Source organism: Dasypus novemcinctus, chromosome 24 (assembly GCF_030445035.2).
Source record: "Dasypus novemcinctus isolate mDasNov1 chromosome 24, mDasNov1.1.hap2, whole genome shotgun sequence".
NCBI lineage: Eukaryota > Metazoa > Chordata > Mammalia > Cingulata > Dasypodidae > Dasypus > Dasypus novemcinctus.
The window spans coordinates 18,763,976-18,787,059 of NC_080696.1; the positions used below are offsets into that span (position 1 = coordinate 18,763,976).

The window sequence follows — 23,084 nt, forward strand, 5'->3', positions numbered from 1 at the left end:
TCTTATATCAGGCATCTTTTGCTCAGCAATATATTCATAAGGTCCATCCATATTGTGGTGTAACATATTTCATTGCATGGGTATACCACAATTTATGTCTTCATTCTACCATGAATAGGTGTTTAGATAGCTTTCAGTTATAGATTCCTTTGAATAAATCTTTCGTTAATTTTTAAGTCATAAGGAGGGAAACAACAAACACCCCAACCTAACCACCCACACGTGAATATTTAATAATGCTTATACAGCCACTAAATAAAAATAAAACTGTTCTTCAGCACATAGTTTTGTCTTGTCTTGGTCTCTGTTTCTTCTTTTTTTTTTTTTTTTTTTGTCTCCTTCCTTCCTGGCCAAGCAATACAGGTAGAGCCCAACTTCTCGAAGTGTTATCTAACTATCCTTGAAATCTGTGATGTGGATTTTCAGGGGATCTATGAGGTAAAAACTATTTTCATAATAAAAATAAGAAAGTATTTTCCTTTTCTGCTGTATTGATGTTTGCAATGATGGTGCTAAAACAAAGGTGGCTAAGATGACAAGAGCCTTGGTGGAACCTCGCTGTGGCACCAGACTTTCCAGTCAATGTTGTCTTCTCCACCACCCCACACTCACAGCAACAACAACAAGATATCACTGCACACCTGCCAGAAGCTGACATTTAAAAAGTGACACTTCCGAATACTAGTGAGGATGTAGAGACATCTGATCACTCCTATATTGCTGGTGGAAATAGAGAATGGTACAGCTACTCTGGAAAACATTTTGACTATTTCTTACAAAACTAAACATGCAACTACCATATGACCCAGCAATTGCACGCTTGGGTATTCATCCCAGAGAAATGAAGACTTATGTTTGCAACAAAACCTGTACACAATGCTCATAACAGCTTTATTTGTAATAACCAAAAACTGGAATCAGTCCAGATATCCTTCTACAGGTGAACAGTTAAGCAAATGGTGGTACATCTACCCTGTGGAATTCTACTCAGCAATAAAAGGGAACAACTGTTAATACATATATCAACTTAGATGAATCTCCGGAGAATGATGCCAAGTGAACAAAAGCAACCCCAAAGGTTACGTACTGTGTTACTCCATTTATGTGAAATTCTTTTAAATGATAAAATTTTCTAAATGCATAACAGATGATTCTTTGCCAGGGGCTAGGGCCTGGGGGAGGGGCAGGAGAGAAGTGGGTATAGTTATAAAAGGGGGGATTCCTTGTGGTATTTGAAGCATTTAATATCGTAACTGTGGTGGTGGATACACAAACCTACACAAGCGATAAAAAAAAAATAGAGCTTAGACCAAAATGACAGCACAAGGCCTCCCCTGGAAAGTTCCCCCTTAGAAATAGCTAAATAAAGGGACAGATTTACTTTGCTTGGTACTCTGAAGGATAATTGGGACTGGAGAAATATTCCACAAATGCTGAATTAAAGGAAAAGAAAAAACAACCACCCCCATTCCCCCCCAAAAAAGTAGGAGAGCTGTAACTTGGGCATGCCAGTCCAGACCCCTCTGCCATACTCAGTCCCACATGGCTGAGGAGACACACAAAGACAGTGCTCTGGCCTGGGAACTTCCTGCCATGGTCAGTGACCACAGAGCCACCCACATTCAGGCATGGAGATCCAAGGTCACTCTAGGCCCAAGGCAAGTCCCTAGCAGTCAGCAATTGCAAACATATGAAGTGGTTCCCTGGAGTCAAGAGCACCTCACAGAGGATAATTGACAAGCTGTGCACACTCCCATCCTGGTTCCTAATTGCTGGTGGACCTACATGAAAAATCAGGTGTTTTTGAGCACTGACCTCATGTTGCTCCATGGAATGGGACCCCTTAATGTGGTAGTTACTGGAGGAGGAAAAGATATATGAGAAAAAAGGAAAACTGAGCCTTTGTAAGACAGGGAGGAACTAGGAGAAAGCTATAGTGAATAGGTGGCCCTCAGCATGGGGGAGCATTTGAGCAAATCATAGCTGCTAGGGAGGAAAATTTGCATAAAAGAGGAAAGAGAACAGCCTGAGACTCCTGAAGGAGGAACAGAGGAAAGGAAATCCTCTTCTGGAGGAAAAAGACCCCCAAATAATAGGATACTCTTAAAAGTTGCCGCACACAACCATAGCAAAAGGCAGGTGCAGAAAGACCTAAGAAAATCTGAACTGTTACACATGAACTCCTTTAAAGGTTCAGTATAAATTAGACCAAGTGTTGAAGAAGAGTTTTAACACATAGCCAATCTACAATAAAACCCTAAGCAAGAGGCAGAAATTGAATTGCAGAGTTTGCACAGACATTAACAAAAGATCACAAGCAATACAAAGGAACAGGAAAACATGATTTATTCAAGGGAGTTAACTAAAATGTCAGGATACAGAGATGTTGGAACAACTAATCAAAGAAGTTCAATCAAATATTATAAGCCAATGTAAGGAACTAAAGGAAAATATGGATAGAAATAAACTATGGCTATAGATCTAAAGGATACTAAGAAAAAAAATGTATTAACAAAAAGAAGAATTAAAAAGTTTAAAAAAAGAAGCATAATAGAACTTATGGGGATGAAAAACAATAATAGAGATTGAAAATACACTAGAGGCATTCAGCAGCAGATTTGAACAAGTAGAAGAAAATTAGTGAACTAGAAGATGGAATAATTAAAATCAGACTGTTGAAAGAGTAGATAAAGCAGAGGCTAAGGGACCTGTGGGACAACATGAAGGTAAAGTTATGCCATATTTAAAGTACTGAGAGAAAAACTGCCAACCAAAAATTCTTCGTCAAGTAAAATTGCCCTTCCAAAACAAGGGAGAGTCCAGGACAGTCACAGATAAACAAAAACTGAGGGAGTTGATCACCAAGAGACCTGCCTACATGAAGTGGTAAAGGAAGTTCATTAAGTTGAAAAGAAAGAATAAGAGCCACTTGGCACAGTATGAAAAAGTGAAGTTCTCCAGGTAAAGGGGTAAATGCAAAATTCTAATAGTATGGTATCCTTACTGTAATGTGGTATATAACTCTACTCTTTTATTTCCTGTAAAACTTAGAGTACAAGTGAATAAGAAATAATCACATTTCCTTTTAATGGGCATACAAAATATAAAACGATATGGTGTGATAAAAAACAACACAAAGAGGGGGAAACAGGAGTCTAGGAACAGAGACTATGTATGCTACTGAAGTTAAGTTGATTATTTTCGAACTAGTAGGTTATAGACAGGTTGTTTACTGCAAACCCCAGGGGAACCACAAAGAAAGTATTTATATACAAAAATGGAAATGAGAAAGGAATTAATCAATTTCATCACAAAATAACTATACACAAAAGAAGCCTGCAATACAGATAAAGAGGGGCAAAAAATATATGTGTAAGAAACAAAGGACAAGTTAGCTGAAATAAGCCCTGTTTATCATTAATTACATTGAATGTAAATGAATTGCACTCCACAATCAAAAGACACAGATTGGCAGAAAGGATTTTAAAAAGGATGACCCAACTATACGTTGTTTAGAAGAGACTCACCTAAGATCCAAAGTCACAAAGAGGTTGAGAATGAAAGGGTGGGGAAAATGTTCCATTTGGTTGCAAATAGCAACCAAAAGAGAGCTGTAGTAGCTGTAGTTATATTGGACAAAATAGACTTTAAGTCAAAACTGTTACAAGGACAATAAAAGCTATATATTGATAAAATTGTCAATCTACCAAGAAAATATAACAATCATAAACATTCATGCACCTAGCCACAGTGCCCCAAAATACAAGAGGCAAACATTAACAAAAGTAAAATAGACACCTCTACAATAATAGTTGAAGATTTCAATACACCACTTTCATCAACAGATAGAATATCTAAATAGAAGGTCAATAAAGAAGTGAAGAACTTGAAGAATACTATAAATGAACTATATATAACAGACAATACAGAACACAGCACCCAAAAATAGCAGAATGCATATTCTTCTCAAATGCACATGGATCATATTTCAGCATAGACCACATTTTAGGTCACACAACACCTCTCATAAAATTAAAAGATTGAAATTAAACAACACATCTTCTTTGACCTCACTGGAATTAAGCTAGAAATGGATAAAAGAAAGAAAACTGGAAATCCACAAATATATGAAAGTTCACATACTCTTAAACAATTGATGGTTCAAAGAGGAAATCACAAGGGAAATTAGGAAATATCTTGAAATGAATGAAAATGAGAATAAAACGTCAAAACATATGTGATACAGTGAAGGCAGTACTCAGAGGGAACTTTATAGTCCTAAATTATTATATTAAAAAAGAAGAAAGTGGGGAGTGGATGTGGCTCAAGCAGTTGAGCACCTGCTTCACACATGGGAGGTCCTGGATTCAGTTCCCAGTGCCTCCTAAAAAACAACAACAACAAAAAACAACAAATGGAAAAAAAAGACAGAGGAGTCAATGTGGCTTAGTGGTTGAGTACCAGCTTCCCACATATGAGGTTCCACGTCCAATCTCCAGTCCAGCCTTGGTAACTAAAAAAAAAAAGAGCTCAAATCAAATCAGACACCTAACCTCACACCTGAAGGAACTATAAAAGAAACAACAAATTAAACCTAAAATGAGCGAAAGGAAGGAAGTAACAAAGGTTAGAGCAGAGATAAATGAAACAATAAAAAGACAATGAGAGAATAAAAAAACCAAAAGATAGTTCTTTTGCAAGAGAAAATTGGCAAACCTTTAGCTAGATTAACAAAGAAAAAAGGAGAAAAAATACAAATAGCTAAAATCAGCAAAGAAAACTACCAATGCCACAGAAATAAAAAGGATCATAAGAGCATAGTATGAACAATTGTATGCCAACAAATTAGATAACCAAGATGAAATAGACAACCCGAGAGGCACACAAACAACCTACACTGACAAAAGAAGAAACAGAAGCTCTCAACAAACTAATAACAAGTAAAGAGATTCAAGGAGTACTCAGAAACCTCCCAATAAACAAAAGCCCAGGATCCAAGGCTTTCACTGGTAGGGTTTACCAATTATTTAGAGAAGAATTAACACCAATGCTGCTCAAACTCTTCCAAAAAATCGAAGAGGAGGGAACACTTCCCAAATAATTCATTGAGGCCAGCATCACCCTAATACCAAAGCCAAATAAAGATATCACAAGAACAGAAAATTGCAGACTAATATCCTTCAAGAATATAGATGCAAAAATCCTCGACAAAATACCAGCATACTGAATCCAATAACAGCACATTAAAAGAATTATACACCATGACCAAGGGAAATTTATCCTAGATATGAAAGAGTAGTTCAACATAAGAATATTAATGTAATATACCACATTTCTAGAACAAAGGAAAAAATACACAATCATCTCAATTGAGGGAGAAAAGGCCATTAACAAAATTCAAAGTGATAAAAACACTCAGTAAACTAAGAATAGAAGGAAACCTCCTTAACATGATAAAAGGCATATATAAAAATCCCACAGCTGATATCATACAAGTGGTGAAAGATTGAAAACTTTCCCCCTAAGATCAGAAACAAGATAAGGATGCTCACTGTATTGTATTGGAAATTCTAACCAGGGCATTTAAGCAAGAAAAAGAAATAAAAGACATCCAAGTAGGAAAGGAAAGTAAAATTCTCCCAGAATGCAGATGACATGATTCTATACATAGAGAATTCTGAAAAATCCATAACAAAGCTACTAGAGGTAATAAACATATTCAGTGAAGTGGCAGGGTACAACATGCAAAAATCAGTAATGAACAATCTGAATAAGAAATCAGGAAAAAATTCAGTTTACAATAGCAACTAAAAAAATCAAATATCTATGAATAAAGTTAGCCAAGGATGTAAAGAACTTGTACATGGAGAACTATAAAACATTGCTGAAAGACATTAAAGAACTAAATAACTGGAAGGACATTCTGTGTTCAGGGATTAAAAGCCTAAATATTGTTATGATGTCAGTTCTACCCAAAGCAATATACAGAATCCATAAAAATTTCAACATACTTCTTTGCAGAAATGGAAAAGACAATAAATCAAATTCATATGGGAGGGTAAGCAACCCAAAATAGCCAAAGCCAGCTTGAAAAATAAGAATAAAGCTGAAAGAGACCCATGGGAGTTATGGTCATGGCCGATGGGGTTAACTACCAGGTCAGATGGCCCCTCTTTGGAAATGGTGTTTATGTGTGATGAATCTGGACTCAGATGGGATCTCCCTTCATAAGACTTTCATGCTAATGTGCTGGAGGTGCAGTTAATGTTGGGGTTTAAGATATATTTAGGGGATTTGAATCTCTGGACTGACAATGTGATAGCCAGGTCCTGAGCCTCAACAGACTCCAGCACCTACAATCTGTTTTATTGGACTTACCACACTCAGCTAAGATGGAGTTGAAGAAGGACAACCACCACACCATGGAGCCTAGAGTGATTACAACTGAAAGTGGGAGGATTGCATCCAGCATCCATGTGGAATCTGAGCCTCCTCTTGACATAGAGGTGCAATGGACACAACCAATCCAATGTCCACATAGAAGAGGTGGCATTGGATTGGGAAAAGTGGACATGGTGGCTGATGGGTATGGGGAAAGGCAGGAAGAGATGAGAGGTGAAGGCGTCTTTGGGACATGGAGCTGCCCTGGATGGTGCTTCAGAGGCAATCATCGGACATTGTATATCCTCACAGGGCCCACTGGATGGAATGGGGGAGATTATGGGCCATGATGTGGACCATTGACTATGAGGTGCAGAGGTGCCCAAAGATGTACTTACCAAATCCAATGGATGTGTCATGATGATGGGAGGGAGTGTTGCTGGGGGGGGGGGGGGGGAGAGGTGGGGTGGGGGGGTGGGGTTGAATGGGACCTCACATATATATTTTTAATGTAATATTATTACAAAGTCAATAAAATTTTAAAAATTTAAAAAATTAAAAAAAAAAGAATAAAGCTGGAGGATTCACACTGCCCAATTTTAAAACTTAATACAAAGCTATAATAATCAAAATAGTGCGGTACTGGCACAAGGACAAACCTATGGAATAATAGAATTGAACTGAGTTCAGAAATAAATCCTCACACCTTTGGCCAACTAATCTTCAACAAAGGTACCAAGTCCATTCAGTGGGAGAACAATAGTCTGACAAAGGGTGCTGGAGAATTGGATAGCCGTAACCAAAGGATGAAGGTGGACCTGTGCCTCACACTGTATTAACTCAAAATGGATCAAAGGCCTAAATATAAGAACTAAAACTATAAAATTACTAAAAGAAAACAGAAACATCATCAGGACCTTTTATTAGGTAGTGATTTCTTTGATTTTATACCAAAAGTATAAGGAATAAAAGAAAAAAAATAGATAAATAGAACTTCAAAATTTAGAAAATTTGTGCATTAAAGGAATTTTTTCTCAAGAAACTAAAAAGTCATCCTACAGAATGAAAGAAAATAATTGGAAACTGTATATCTGGTAAGGGTTCAGAATCCAGAATATATAAAAGAAACATGACCCAATTTAAAACTGGGAAAAAGACTCGAATAGAATTTCTCCGACGAAGTTATGCAACTGACCAATTAGCACATGAAAAGATGCTTGAAGTCATAAGCTATCAGGGGAATGAAAATCAAAACCACTATGAAATACCATCTCATGCCCACTTGAATGGTAACTATTGAAAAAAAAAGGAAAATAACAAATGTTGGAGAGGATGTGGAGAAATAGGAACAATCATACTTTGTTGGTGGGAATGTAAAATTGTTCAGTCAGAATGGAAAACATTTTGGTGACTCCTCAAAAGTTAAGTATAGAATTACCACATGACCTGGTAAGTCTACTTCTAGGTTTATACCCAAATGAACTGAAAGCAGGAACTCAAACAGATATTTCCAGTCCGATTCTCGTAGTGGCTAATAGGTGGAAGCAACCCAAGTAAGTATCCATCAGCAGGTGAATGGATAAACAAAATGTGGTCTATCCATACAATGGAATATTATTCAGCCATAAAAAGGAATGAAGGGAAACGGAATTGGCCCAGTGGTTAGGGCGTCCGTCTACCACATGGGAGGTCCGCGGTTCAAACCCCGGGCCTCCTGATACGTGTGCAGCTGGCCCATGCGCAGTGCTGATGCGTGCAAGGAGTGCCCTGCCGCGCAGGGGTGTCCCCCGCGTAGGGGAGCCCCACGCGCAAGGAGTGCTCCCCGTAAGGAGAACCACCCGGAGTGAAAGAAAGTGCAACCTGCCCAGGAATGGCGCTGCACACACGGAGAGCTGACACAACAAAGAGAAACACAGTTTCCCCTGCAGCTGATAACAACAGAAGCGGACAAAGAAAAAAAAACACACAGAGCAAATGGACACAGAGAACAGACAACTGGGGGGGAGGGGAGGAGAGAGAAATAAAGAAAATAAAATAATAAATTAATTAACTTTAAAAAAAAAAAAAGGAATGAAGTTCTCAATCATGCTGTTATACAGATGAAGCTTGAAGACCTGATGTTGAGTGAAATAAGCCAGACACAAAAGCACAAATACTGTATGATTTCACTTTTATAAAAAAAACAGAATATGACTATTAATGAAGTCAGAAACTAGAATACAAGTTACAGGGCGGGTAGTTAATGTTTAATTTATATGGGGTTTCGTTTCAGGTGATGGGAAAGTTTTGGGAATGGATTTTGGGAGTGGAGGTACAACTCTGTGCTTGCAATTTACACTACTGAATTGTATGTTCAAAAACAGATAAAAAGGGGAATTTTAGGCTGTATATGTTACCATACACACACACACACAGAAACCCAAAGAACTGTACAATGCAATGTAAACAGGTTAAAGTTAATAGCATAATTATAATAATTCTGTTTCATGAATTATAACAAATACGTCACGCTAATGCAAAGTGTTGTTAATAGGGCAAACTGTGTGTGTAAACTGAGTATTAGGCCAACCTGAATCAGTGTGGGCCTTAATCCAGTATGACTGGAGTCCTTAAAAGCAAAGGAATTTAGATACGAGAGACAGAAGGAGGCAGATTGCCATGTGGTGGAAGTAGAGATTGAGTTACGGATTGCTGCAAGCCACCTCCGGATCCCAACAGGCTTCAGAGAAAGTAATGTCCTGTCAACACCTTGATTTTTGATTTCTAGTCTCCAAAACTGAGCTACAATAAATTCCTGTGGTTTAAGCCAAAAGAAAGGAAGGAAGGAAGGGATGGAGGGAGGGAGGGAGGAAGGGAATTACTAGAATTTAATACATGCGCATGCACACACACACACATACACACAAATGAGTACAAGTAAAACTGGGAAATTCAAATAAGATTCATGGATTGTACCAATGTCAGTTTCTGTCTTGTGATATTAGTTTTGCAAAACATGACCATCAGGGGAAACTGGGTAAAATGTACTAAGTGTGTGATTTCTTACAACTGCTTGTGAATTTATTGCCTCAATAAAAATTTACGGAGGAAAGAAAAAAAAGCCACTTTCACCGAAGAATAACCTTGGTGAAATAGTAAATATTAGTAACTTTATTAAATCTTGACTCTTAGGGACATATGTTTTTTGTTTGTTTGTTTGTTGTTTTTCTTTTTTAGGAGGTACTAGAACTGAACCCTGGACCTCATATATGGGAAGCAGGCATTCAATCACTGAGTTATACCTACTCCCCTTTTAATGTTCTGTGTGACAAAATGAGACGTGCACGTAAAACACCTCTTCTCCAGTCTAAAGTATAACAGTTGTGGCAAGGAAAAAACACTTCTGCACATGATGGGACTACAAGCCAAACTGGCTGCCTTTTTTCATGGAACACCATTTTTACTCAAAAGAATGACTGACAGAGTGTGGTTATTCCAACCTCTGTAGTGAACAGACGTTTTCTTAAAAATGAATAAAGCAAGCCTGTCAGTCCAAGAAAACCAATAGCATTTGTCCCCCCGACAAAACTCCATGCTTTCAAGAAAAAACTGGAATTTTGGGAAGCTGATACCTGCCATTGTGCACTGGACAACTTCCCGTTTCCCAATACCTAAAAGACTTTTTCTGATGAAATCAGTGGTGATATTAACAAATGTGATTTTTTAAAATAAAGAATTAAATAAACACTTTGGAAAGTCCATATAGCTTGGTGAACCAATATTTTCAAAGTGAAAAATGTGTAATTACAAAATCAAACATGGGTAAAAGGTCCATTTAAAGTGCGAGGTAGACCAATGGAGCTTAATATAACAGTACACGAAGTTCATTGATAGGGTTTCAGATTTCACATTGCATTGAAACAATGAGTTTTGGTGTCATACTAAAGAAGATTATCTGTAATTATCTGAAAAGTTGATTTAAATGTTTCTTTTTTCAACTACATACCTCTGTGAAGACAGATATTTTTCATATATTTCAACCAAAACAATAGATTGATGCAGAGGGAATGCAGAAGCAGATATGAGAATCCAGCTGTTTTCTATTAAGGCAGATACTAAAAAGATTTGGAACAATGTAAAACAATGCTGCTCTTCTTTCTAAATGGTTTTATGTAGGAAAACATAGTTATTTTCATTAAAATATACTATTTACTTTAAAATATAATGTATTATTTTTAAATGAGTTCATAAATGGATTATTTTGTTTTTCACTAATGAATTAAAAAGGTAATAAGCAATTTTCATATGTCCTCAGTTTTCATTGATAATTTTCAAGAAAATAATGATAGATACTACACCCATAAACCAAAGCTCTTTGGAGCCCTCTGTCTGAGACCCCAAAATTTGAGGACCACAGATATAGAGCTAAAGAAAGCATATTCTGAATCTAATAGATTGGTCTGAATCATACATCCATCCCTTACTAGCTGGAGATCTTAGACAATTACTCAGCCTTCCAACGCTTATTTTCTTGTATGTGAAATAGAGATAATAATGCCACGCGGAGCTGGTGTGAGGTTCAGTGAACACAGGGAGGGAATTTGATTTATACCTAGCCCGATATCGATCCATGTTGGTTCTGTCATTGTTATGAGATTGTGGTTAAATCTCACCATTGACTGGCTACAGAAACAGTGATGGTGATATTTTTAAGAGTCTTACATTGTATGCTTATCTTTTCAGGATGGCACACCACTGCAGGCATTTGTAGCTGAAGTTGCGGAACAAATAGTTGGCATTGCAGTGATCAGAAATGAAATGGTAAATTTGAAACGGATAATAATTTCCTTGCTCATGCTTTTTTAATAGGAGATACTGGGGGGTGAACCCAGGACCTCGTACATGGGAAGCAAGTGCTCAACTACTGAGCTACATCCGCTCCCGATCATGCTTTTTTTTAATATAATGGATTTGCACACATTGCTTCTTTTGAAGTTTAGTTTTGACATATTTAATATGAAAACCTCCATATTCTGAAGGATAAAATCATCATCTGCCTGCATTCCTCTTGGCAGCCTTTCAATTCTCTCAGCAGTTCAAAAATTTAAGAATATTACAAACAATGCACGAATACATTCACATTCTAAAAAACCTTCCACCACTAAAAAAAAAAAACAAAACTCCACCACTGATCTCTAAAGGCTTACTGATATTAATAGTTTGGCATGTATCCTTTCCAACATTCTTCCTTACACTAAATTACATGCATCCTGCATATGTGGATGTATGTGTGTTTGTGTGAGTGTGGTGTTAAGTAGACATCTAATTTTATTTTCCCCCAATGCACAGCCAATTATTCCAAAACATTTGTTATTAAATAGCCCATTCTCTTCAAAACATTTGTTATTAAATAGCCCATTCTCTTCCTACTAATTTAAAATGCTGCTTTGCCATTTTTAAAATCTCCATATGCCTCTGTCTATTTATAAACTCTCTATTTGCTGATACCTATAACAATATCATGTACTTTGATTTCTAGTAGGGGAGTCTTCTCTCATTTTCTCCTTTTTAAAAACTTTCTTGTTTTTTCTTGGATATTTCCTCTTCCAGATAAATCTTGAAAAATTTATGAATTGATTTGAGCCCATGCAGATTTTATAGAACAACTTAGGCAGGATTGGCATTGTTAAAATATTGAGACTTCCCTTCTAGAAACTTAGCTGCTTTTGCGTTGGTGGTGGTGTTTAGGTTGTTGTTAAACTCTCCGGGCTTCTTCGGAAAAGTTTGGTGGCTTTTTCCAGATGGGTTTTTGTGCCTGATACTTTCTTTGCCCCTGCAGGTTCCTTTTCTACCACCTTCACCTTGTTCTTTCCCAGGAAGCTGACTAATGGGCAACATCATGGGCGTCTCTGCCCTTTGGCTCCCAGTTGGGTTTGACCAATAAGGAAATCTGAGCAGAGGGAGGGAGGAGAGTGAGGGTGGGATGCCTTGAGCTAGCTATTCTCTCCAGTTCCCTTGCCTTCTCAAGGTGGCCTTCTTCTCCCTGCCTCTCTCTTTCGGGTTCCAGTAACCAGTTTTCCTGCCTATGCCCCTAACCTAGTGTGGTAACAGCTTGTAGTTCCTGCCGCACTATCTCTGCTCAGATCCCCACACCCTGCCCCCATCCTTGTAAATAACCCCTTTATTAAACCCGCCTCCAATTATCCTAATTTGAACATACCATCTGTTTCCTGCTGAGATGCTGGCTGATACAATCTTGACAATTATTGTTTATTTCTACATGTTTTATGATTCTTCTTGGTACTATGAATAGAAACTTATTCTCATTGTACTTTCTAAATGTTTACTTTGGTATTTGGGAAAAGTATTAATTTTTGCATTTTGATCTTGCATCCAACCACTTTTTTCAAGTCTCTTATTAGCTCTGAGAGTTTTTCAATTGATTCTCTTTTCTGGATAATCCTATTGCCTACTAACAAGAGCAGTTTTATAATTTTCTATTCCTGTTCTCTATTAGGGTTTGTTATTCTAAAACTTAGTGGCTTAAAACAATAATTTATTATTACTTCTCATGGTTCTATGGTTTAATTGGGCTCAATGTGATGGTTCTTGCTCAGAATCTCTCACATGTTTGCAATCTGATGGTAGCTGGGATGAAGTCGTGTGTAGGCTCTACGAGGCTTGACCTTCAGGATGGGTCCCCCCAAGAAAGAGAGAGAGAAACAAAAAAGAAACAAAAAATAATTTAAAAAGAAAAAAAAAGATGGCTCTCTCACATGGCTATGGGTCAATGCTATCAGCTTGAAGCTCATTTGGGGCTCCTCACAGCATGATGGGTGGGGTCTGAGAGCATCTCAAGAGCAAGGTTTCCAAAAGGTAGTGTTGTAGAATTTGAGAGAGGTTCAATTATTTGCGTATAGAAAGGCCAGGACTTGGGAATGATTTTGAGAAGGAAAAATGGTATATTGACGGCCAGCCGGACTCGGGAGCTTTCTGTTGCAAACCCGAGCCCTGAATAAGACTTTCAAGTTCCTTTTATACAAATGGTCCTTTTGTTTCAGTGCTCAATAGGCTTGAATTAGCATAAATCTTCCACATCCTGGGTAAGCTTTTAGCATGGACTTCATACATTCTAGATAAGCTTTTAGCACATTTGGTTTGCATTTTCCCTGAATATTTAAAGTTTATAGAGTTTGCATTGATAAACTGTTTCCTGGGGCTGGAGTCATTGCCATGGTTACCAAGGGAAGGGCTGCAGCCTCTCACCATCCCACACCCACAAGTCAGGACAGATAGCTTAAGTTAAGGTTATCTCTGAAGAGACAAAGAGCCTCCCACCCATAGCCCACATCAGTAGGAAGTAGCAGCTGCCAGGTCAGTTAAGGGCCATGCCCAGAACTTACACAGTGTCAGTCCCACCATATTTTATTGATCAAAACAATTATGGGGCATGCTCAAATTCAAGGGGTGGAGAAATAGACTCCACCTCTTGATGGAATGTGGCAAGTTGACATTGCTCAAGGCCATGCGAAATGGGAGGCACTGCTGTGATCACAGCTTCCTGTTTAGTATTTATACCTTATTTTGTTTTCTGATTTTTATTGTATGGATAGGACAATCTTGGGTAGTAGTGTTAAAAGGGGCACTTTTGTGGTGTTCCTGATTTTGGTGGGAATGAGATTATATTTCCCATCCATTTGCTGTAATATTTGCTGTAGGTTTCTGGAAGCCATCCTTTATCAGGTTAAGGAAATTTCCTTCTATTACTAGCTTGCTAAAGTTTTTAGTTTGAACAGCAATTGAATTTTATTAAGTATAATTTTGGCACTTATGGAAATATTCATATAGTTTTATTCCTTTAATTTGTTCTACACTATCTCTTTCTTGTATTCTTTTTAGACTCAATACATATTTCAGTGATTCTTTAAGAGAGAGTGGTGGGTGGTAAGATCTCTGGGTCTTTATATACCCAAGAAATTTTCGTTTTATCCTCACACTTGAATACTCATCTGGCTTTGTATAGAATTCTTGCTCATTAAGATTTTTCATCAGAATGTTGATGTTCTTATATCATTGTCTTCCAGTATCCAATTTTACTGATAAAATATAATCTGATGGCAGCCTCATTCTGATCCTTTGTCAGTAAATATGTGTTTGTTTTCTCTCTGGAGAATTAGGATTTTCTTCTTATTCTTGAAATAATAAAATTTTACCAGAAAACATTTTGAGCTTGGGAAAATGCCTTCATGATTTCATTCATTGTTTCTTCCCCTGTAATTTCTTACTCTCTTTTTCTTGAGTTCTTTTTTGGATGGACCTTGGATCTTTTGAATAGATCCCTCAATGTCTCTTAACTTTCTTCTCACATTTGAAAAAAAATCTCTTTTACTTCTTACTCTTCATTCTAGAATATCTCCTTGATTTTTTTTTTCTGGTTCCTGATTAATCTTCAGTTATGTCTGTTCTATTAACCAGGCCTTATACTGGAAATTTTATTTTAGGATTCCTATATTTAACTTCTAAAATCCCTGCCTCGTTCCCTTCTTGTTTCTTTCTTTCTTTCTTTCTTTTTTTTTTTTTTTTTTGTAGCAGCTTATTTCTGTTGTATGTAAGATGTATCTCTGAGGACAATGAGTAGAATTTTTTTTTTTTAATCTCTTCTGTTTAATCTGTTTCCTCTGGAGTTAGTCTTACACATCTTTATTCTGGTCCTTTGCATTTGTCAGTATCCTAAAAAATCTGGTAATTCTGATTTCTCTGTTCATGTCTGTGAATGAAAGATTGAATTATCAGTATGGGTGCTGGCCTGGGCATTCTTGATATCAGGTCGCCTTGCCTGTTTCTCCATTGGTCTCTCCCGTCGTGGGAAGGGTGGCTGTCCTCCTCTGTCTAAGTCAGTGGGAAGGTCAGCTCTCTGGCTTACTTCTGTGGTACCTGACTGTAGCACTAGCAAGCAGGCCTCCAGGGACTAACTAGATAGTTGAGCTTTAATCTAGTGGTACAGAACTTTGGTGCATTTTTTTCCAAGGTAAAACTGCCTTACTTGTTTGCCCCCCATCATTTTCTACCCTCATTATTTTTAAAATTATTTTTTATTATTATAAGGGATGTGGGGTTGGAAGAAAATAAAATACACATCATGACCCATCTTTTATTTTGAGTTAACCTCTGTTGGTTTTTTGCTTTTTTGTTTGTCAATGATTTCTCAGCCCTACACTTATCACTCATTTTATTTTATAATAAGAAATGTTCCTTGGTAATTTAAAGTGAAGTCTTACACTGTAAAGACAGTTACAGAGTCAAAGCAGATTGGAAGGTCACGCACTGCCAGAATTGCCCTGGGCTACAGCCCTTGGCCTAGTTACCCTGAACCCTGCCTCTGCTGTGCTGTGCTTTGTGGCAGAAGCTGGAAAGACAAGGGACCTGAATGGGCTTGGAGAGAGATTTCCCAGTTTTCATGAATTTGCTAGTGCCAGCCTTGCTGACCACAGAATCGTTTAAGTTCCTTGCATCCTCCAATTCCTCCTTTTGAAAGTATGCTTTTAAAATAATTTTTATGTGGAAAATAAGAAATATAAGTTGGTGCTTTCCAGTTGGCATGCGATTTGATTTTATCTACCATTCAGGTGTCTGTAGTTTCCGGTCAACAGTGAGAGCCACACTCACTTTGCATTGCTCCCCTCCCCCATCCTCCCCCCACCCTGCACCCCCTGCAGCAGCATACCCTGCTGGCAGGGAAGCATTGCAGACCAAACCAGAGCACACTTAGCATGGCTGACCCCTGCTCCCAGTGTAGGGGAGGAAACAAAGGTGGTGAGCAGAACTGGGCCCATAGAAACAGAAGCACCATGAAGCATGTGCCACACAATTCCTTTTAAATGCAAACACTCATCCATCTCTTAAGTAATCTTCCATCATGTCAAAATGGTATATGTCAGAGAGATAAAAAGTTTAAGGAATGCCTCCGAACGAGGCCCGGCCTCCCAGTTTATTGTGGTCCAACCTGGCCACATGTGTCAACCAAAGTTCTAGCTCATGGGAGGGCATGCTTCCACGTGCACAGGTAAAGAATAATGAATCTAGTGAGTGCCAGGGACTCTGTGCCTCCCAACCAAGCTTGTGCTCACCTCACCCAGCAGCAGGTCTTGTCCTGTGCTTGGTCAATCACAGGGCTCAAGGCTCTTCAGATTTTTGGCCACCAGGATTGTAGGGAACAAATTCCAAAGATGCCTGGCCATCCTCCAAAGAGAAGCCATCAGAACAAGCAACTTTCAGAAAGCACAATTTTCAATTTAAAAAATATATATATATATATATATTTTAGCAATTGTATTAGTATGGGGTAATGGCCATACTTTACCCAAACTTTGGGGTAGAGTCTTAACCTCCTTAGTGGGGAAAGCAACATTCTCTCTAATCTTTGGCCTACAGGCCCAACCCTCTCAGAGCAGTGAATTGGCAACCTGGCTGTCCCTAATTATGGGGGGCAGACCCACCCCTCTAGACTAATTGGGTGTCCTCCTTACCCTCCCCAACACTTGGGGAGTATGCTCCACCCTCTCAGTAGCTTGGGGTGGCAAAACACTGCCTGAAGAATGGACTGGAACATCATCCGCCCTCTGCAAATGCCAGGCCAACTCACCCTCTCTGTACACGTGGGTGGGGTTCCTCTCTTAGCCCATGGAGATGTCTTAATTCCAGATTTCAGCTTCCGTGATTTTCCTCTTAAAGCTGTTTCCCCTTTCATTTCTTCCTCCTTGTCCTTTTAGTCCAGGTTGTCAGTGATTTTGTTCATATAGCTCTTGCAAAAAACTTGTTGGTTTAGCATGCAAGAAGCAGGGGTCCAAGCCATCAGACAATAAGGCTTTCCACAAATCTTTCCTGGATAACTGCATTTCAAGTCCTGATTTACAAGTTCCAAGTTTAGTTAAGTTCTCAAATGGGGCACTATCATCTAGGGGCTTTATTTCCAGAGGCTTGAGATTTCTGGAATCAACTTATAGTTTCATTGTGTCCAACAATTCAGTTCTCAGCTTCTCTCTCTTGTCTAGCATTTTACTATAAGCTGCAAGGAGACGCCAAGCCACATTCTCCAAGTTTACTTTGGAAAGTTCTTTAGCTAAATGCCCAGGCTAGCCATTTTCAAATTCTGCCTTCCATAAAACATCAGGAGTCAATCTTGCTAAGCTCTCTGTGATTTTAAAACACAGATCACTTTTCATCCACTTTCCAATAATAGTTTCATCATTTACTCCTAAGCCCTCATAAAAAGTCTCTTTAGTGTCCATATTCCTACCAACAGTCTCTTCAAAGCAATCTAGATCTTGTCTATCAAGCACGTCAATTCCTCCAAAAAATACCCCTTACCCATTTATAAAACTGTTCCAGCATTTTGGTAATTGCAACAGCACAACTCACTCTCCAGTATCAAATTTTGTATTAGTCAGCCAAAGGGGTGCTGACATAAAGTACCAGAACGCTGTTAGTTTTAATGAAGGATATTTATTTGGGGTAGAGGCTTACATTTACCAAACCCTAAAGATTCCAACTCAAGGTACTGTAAGAGGTACTTTCTCACCCCAAATCTGTTGCCACGTGTTGACACAAGATGGTGGGCAATGTCTGTGAGGGTTCATTCTTCCTCCTTCATCTTAAAGCTCCATGATCCCAGTTTCTTCTGATCTCAGGTGTGGGCTGGCTTAAGGCTTGTCATTCTCCCCAGGGCTTGTTTTTTGCCAGGTTCTGCTGCTCTGGTCTCTATACTAGTTCAGCTGTAGACTATCAGTCTCATCTTTCTTCCTGGGGCCTCTGGCAAGTCTAATGAGCTGTCTCTCTTCCTCTGTTTCCTTCTCAGTGTGTTTTCTGTGTGAGTGTCTGCCCACCAAGGGGATGGGGACTCAATGTCTTACTGACATGGCTAAATCAAAGCCCTAATTTTAATTTAATCAGGTAAAAATGAAACCTCCAAATTTAATACAATCAAAGGGGAACACACCCAGAGGAACAGATGAGTTTACAAACATAATCCAGTATCTATTTTTGGAATTCATAAACAATACCAAACTGCTACAGCAATGAAGACAAGGTGGTAGATAACAGGCAAGCAGCACACATTTCTTACAATTGTACCAAAAGTTATATTTGAAAGATATTTCTTACAAAACACATGCAGTTTGTTTAAAGCATTGCTTGGGTGTCCTTCCCATCTTTTTTAGGACATTGAGTACATCCGCTCCCATTACAACATTGAGGACTTCATCTACTTCACTCATCACCAGCGCGAGGAACATGGGCACCTGCATCACTTCGCCCTGAACCCCATTTTCCGGCACTACACCAAGTTTTTTCTGAAGGAGATCCTGCGTTTAGGCTTTAAGTCTTGTCTCTACTACCCTATTTATCCACACCTCAGGAGCGGCAAGGTAAAAGGCCATCATAATGCAGTTTTCTAATGACTGTAGGTCCCATGTCGTTGGCATTGTGTGCCATTTTTATTCACCCCTCTCTTAATGGGTTTTGATTGCAACACAGATCTGAATTTTCATTGGCCATGTTGAGTTTGGCCCTTTTCTCACACTACAGTAAAGTCCAGAAGGCTTTTAATTTCTGAAACAATACAACCAATTTAATTAGTAGAATAATTCATTGGCTTTTCTATACTGACAAAACAGAGCCTGAAAACTATGCAAAACTGCTCCTAAAAGGCATGAAAATCAAATTATTTCTTATGGTGCGTTTGTACAACACCCAAACAACCCTATCGTGTTCCTTGCAACAAAGATCATTTTAGAACAAATCAGTTCTATTCTAAAAGATTTTGTGTGCTACCATAGCATCCCAAATAAGCACTACAACCATCCCCCATTAAATTGTTGGAAACATTTTGTGGAAATAGATAATACCAATGTAATCTTTATATAGGGAATACTTAATTCTGTATAATACTTAAGTAGAGCAATACTCTTTAAACACATATGGATTGTATATACATTATGTAAATGTGCAGGTAGAATTAGCAAGTCCTTCATATTATTTGTGTATCGTCTTATCCTGCTTCAGTTTTCTCCATAGCATTTTTCACTCCCCAGAATTACATATCTCACCAAGAAGACAAAGATTTTAGTGTGTGTTGTTTAAAGCTGTATCCCCAGTGCCTAGAGCTATGCCTGGTGTATAGGAGTTCAGTATACTCCCTCTCCCTCTCTTTCTCTCTCTCTCTCATTCAGTGTGCCAGCTGTTCCAAAGGCAATGGTCTATTCAAGTTCATTTCCCAAAATGTTCCCTGCAGATTGGCCCCTCACTAACCAATAGCATTGTTCCTCAGCTCAATGTGGACTTGAGGGATGGTAGAATTCCACCACCAGTCTAGGTGGAAGTTGTCCCATCAGACTCCATTTGTGACCTAAAACTTTCTCATGTTCTGCCCAGACTCTTTGGCATTGTCACTTTTCTTCTTTGTTACCATAAGTAAGCTAAGTAGATTTTTTAGAAGGACCTTATTCATTCAACTTAAGAACAATCTAAAGTGTGCGATCGTATATACACATAACAGTAATTTTTTACTGTATATCACATTCAGTGAAAGCCCTTTGGAGAAGTACAGGGCAGATGAGGAAGGAAGAAGAAACATGGAAAAGCTTTTTTGGTGAGACGTGGAATCTGCTTATTTTTTGCTTAGTTAGTGATTATTTTTCCTATCACAATGCAGCATGACAGCAATGTGAATGCCTAGATTTAAACTTAATGGGATGTGAAGGTAACAGTTCTGCTGGAAAATCTCAGTCCTGCACAATTTCCTTTTGCTTTGTGTTTGGCCAAGTGCCAGTTTTGTGACCTTCAGGATGTGATATTAAATTCTTAGTATTTATTCACAATATTGCCTGAATGTGCTGGCTTGGTAGAAAGTCCATTTGTACCAACAATAAAGATAAAATCTTGGGTATTTCATTGACTGTTTACATATTTACCTCAATGGTAAATAGAATTAGGAATATGTTATGAACTCTGCTGTATTGAACATAGAAATACATTTGGAAACAGATTTCCTCTTAGACTGTGCTTCCTGTTGATGTACACGTACAAGGTTTAAACAAGGCTAAGGAGAAGTACCAAATAATTGGGGTAAGAATTCCCCAATTCTCTTATAACTCCCCAGATGCCTGCAATAATAGCAGGCTTTGGGTTTGCATTATGAGGATATTTGCCTCCACACCCCTTTCCCGGGATAGGTATTACGAGACCTCCCAGGCATCAATACAGGGCTCTGGCTAGGGACTCCTGGGTTCTGTTTCCCATTTTGCAAAATCAAGGTGTGAAGTGCAGTGGGGAAGGACTTCAAAAATCTCTTTTAGAAGTTTTTAGAAATCCTGGTGCTATTTTTAGAGCAGCAAACAAATCATATATAAATCATCTTACTTATTAAACTACACCTACAGTTCAGCTTTACTTTCTTTGCTTGCAGCTTAAATTCAATAAATAGATCATTATAAGTTTTGGTTTCACAGTTTAACATTTGAGGTTTAAACGGTTGTGATACTCTCAAATTGGTTTCACCAATATCCTCAAGATGTCACAAATGTGACAGAAATAAAGATTACCACGTTCAGTTTTCTCTGCCAAGTTTTAATAATTGGGCAAAATCAATATTTAAAACAGTCTCCTAAAACATGCCTTATCATGGTTCATTTCAGTCAGCATAAATTCTGCTCATAATTTAGTATTAATAGAAATTAATAAAATAATATGATTAGATCTCTCCTCACCCACAACCTACACATACTTTTTTGTTTTAAAAGCCTTTCTTTTTTTTATCAACAGAAGTCGCTGTGAGGGACTTTCACAAACAGGAGGATTTTCACATCCACGTTAACTTGCCCCTTGGATGACATTTTTATCTGTGTCTTCTTAAAGCTGCTTGTGCCAAACAAGCAAAGGTTAACAGACGCAGATAACACAGCTTAATGGGGTCAATTCAAGCTGATTCATGATCACTATGGAGAAGAATATCCTCCTGGGGAAAATACTTGTACTGAAAAATCCCATAAACCAAACCACTTGTTTATCTGTCATTCCCACAGAGATAGTAATGTAATTACTCTCGTAATTATCTTCATTAGTGTCAGCCATTATCTGCAATTCATTCCTCTGCTCAAAGAATGTTTGTTTATTTGCTGGGGTTTTTTTCCCCCTCTCCGATTTGGCTGAGCTAAGAATTTTGTATTTGCAAAGCCTCATGCAGACATCTGTGCCACGGCACTCTGACATTCTCTCCCCTAAAATATAGATTGCTGTCTTTCAGTTCCAGAATCCCTACGCCCACTCGCTGACATCTGCCCTTCATTACTTGGTTCCCGTGCGGCCACGACGACAGATTGTCTATCCTCTGGAAAAGCTTGGCATCAACGCCCCATCAAAGGAGGTCTCCAAGGAGCCGGTGGGTAGCAGGGCGGCAGCAGGCGGGGAGGCGCAGTGCCAGCTCCCGCGGCTGGCAGATGGGGCGGCGGCACCGTCTTCACGGGAGCAGGCTGCTCCTTAATTACAGGGAACCTGGCGCTCATACCCTTACAGGCTCGCAGTCCTTTCCCTCGAGTGGCTACTTCACGTGACCCCGCGGGGTGACACCGCAGGGCGACACCATGGGGACGCCTTCCCACGGCTGCCAAGCCCCTTCCTCAAAAGCAGAGTCCCCTTTTCCTTGGCTGTTTTGGTTTCAAGCAATAAGAGGTCCTTCACCCTTAGGACAAAATGACCAAAAATAGAGCTGGCAGCATTTTGAGACGTTTGGGGCTGCAATACTGAGCTGGGTCTGTTTAGCTCCACTGTGGGAAGTCTGGATGGTAAAAAGGAACCTATCAGCTGCCCTGGGGACCAGGGATTCGGGACCTTACAATGAACAGCCCCTACCCCTCTCGGTATCAAAAAAGGAAAAGGGACCGAAACAGCAGAGTTTTCTCTGTGGATGGACACGTCCACATACACCCACACTCAGCCCTTCTCAGACACTTGACTTGAAAACATCTTTTGTCCAGTTGACTTCGTGGATACTTGCTGTGCTCATGTACACTTCGACTTGAGTTTTAAAAAAATACTGTCTCAGCAGGCCAACTCCTGTCCTTCGGGGGAGAGAAAAGAGAAATGTGGAAAATGTAAACTCTCCAAACGTTTAGCCAGGAGGTGCTCATCAGGGCTAGATGCGGTGTTCAGATAAATAGCATGTGATGGGCTCAGCACAGCAGCTCCGACCAGGCCGGTGAGGGCACCAAGGATGGGGTCCATGAGGACCCAGCCTAGGGCCAGCCCCTTACCTTCCCTAAGGCTAATTTAAGTCCTAACTTTATCTAATATTTCTAAAATTCCATTTATTCTATTTATTTCCCAATATGCCATAAATCTGTATTTGAGTAGAGACTGAAAACAAATAATTCTCTTTTCATCTTGACTCCATATTATGGAAAATGTCAAATGTCCAGAAAAGTAAGGAGAAGAGAGCAGGACTTCCAATCTGTCTATGGCAAAGGATCTTTTTGTTGTAGTTGTTAACATACAGCCTGTCACAGACTGATACTTATGTAAAAAGTGAATTACTGGAAAAATGAGATTAAGAAACAGACAAAATTCAAGTCCAATTATTTTATTATCACAGTTAACAGACTGAGAATTACTCCGTCAAACTGCTGTAAGAGCTTCTTAATGCTTCTCTCCACCATTACACGTGCATCTTCACA

The 23,084-nt window shown here is 38.9% G+C and overlaps 1 protein-coding gene across 13 annotated transcripts in view; it reads left to right on the plus strand.

The window, feature by feature from the left end:
• Window positions 1-23,084, plus strand: part of CFAP61 (cilia and flagella associated protein 61) — a 309,663-nt gene that overhangs the window by 122,382 nt on the left and 164,197 nt on the right. For 7 of the 13 annotated variants that reach the window (XM_058286761.1, XM_058286762.1, XM_071211579.1 and 4 more), the window contains 3 exons: window positions 11,104-11,181; window positions 18,576-18,782; window positions 21,659-21,793. In XM_058286761.1, the coding sequence (XP_058142744.1) occupies window positions 11,104-11,181; window positions 18,576-18,782; window positions 21,659-21,793 (420 nt within the window). The remainder of the gene's footprint in view (window positions 1-11,103; window positions 11,182-18,575; window positions 18,783-21,658; window positions 21,794-23,084) is intronic. The other 6 variants (XM_058286763.1, XM_058286766.1, XM_071211581.1 and 3 more) reach the window with 1 other exon arrangement.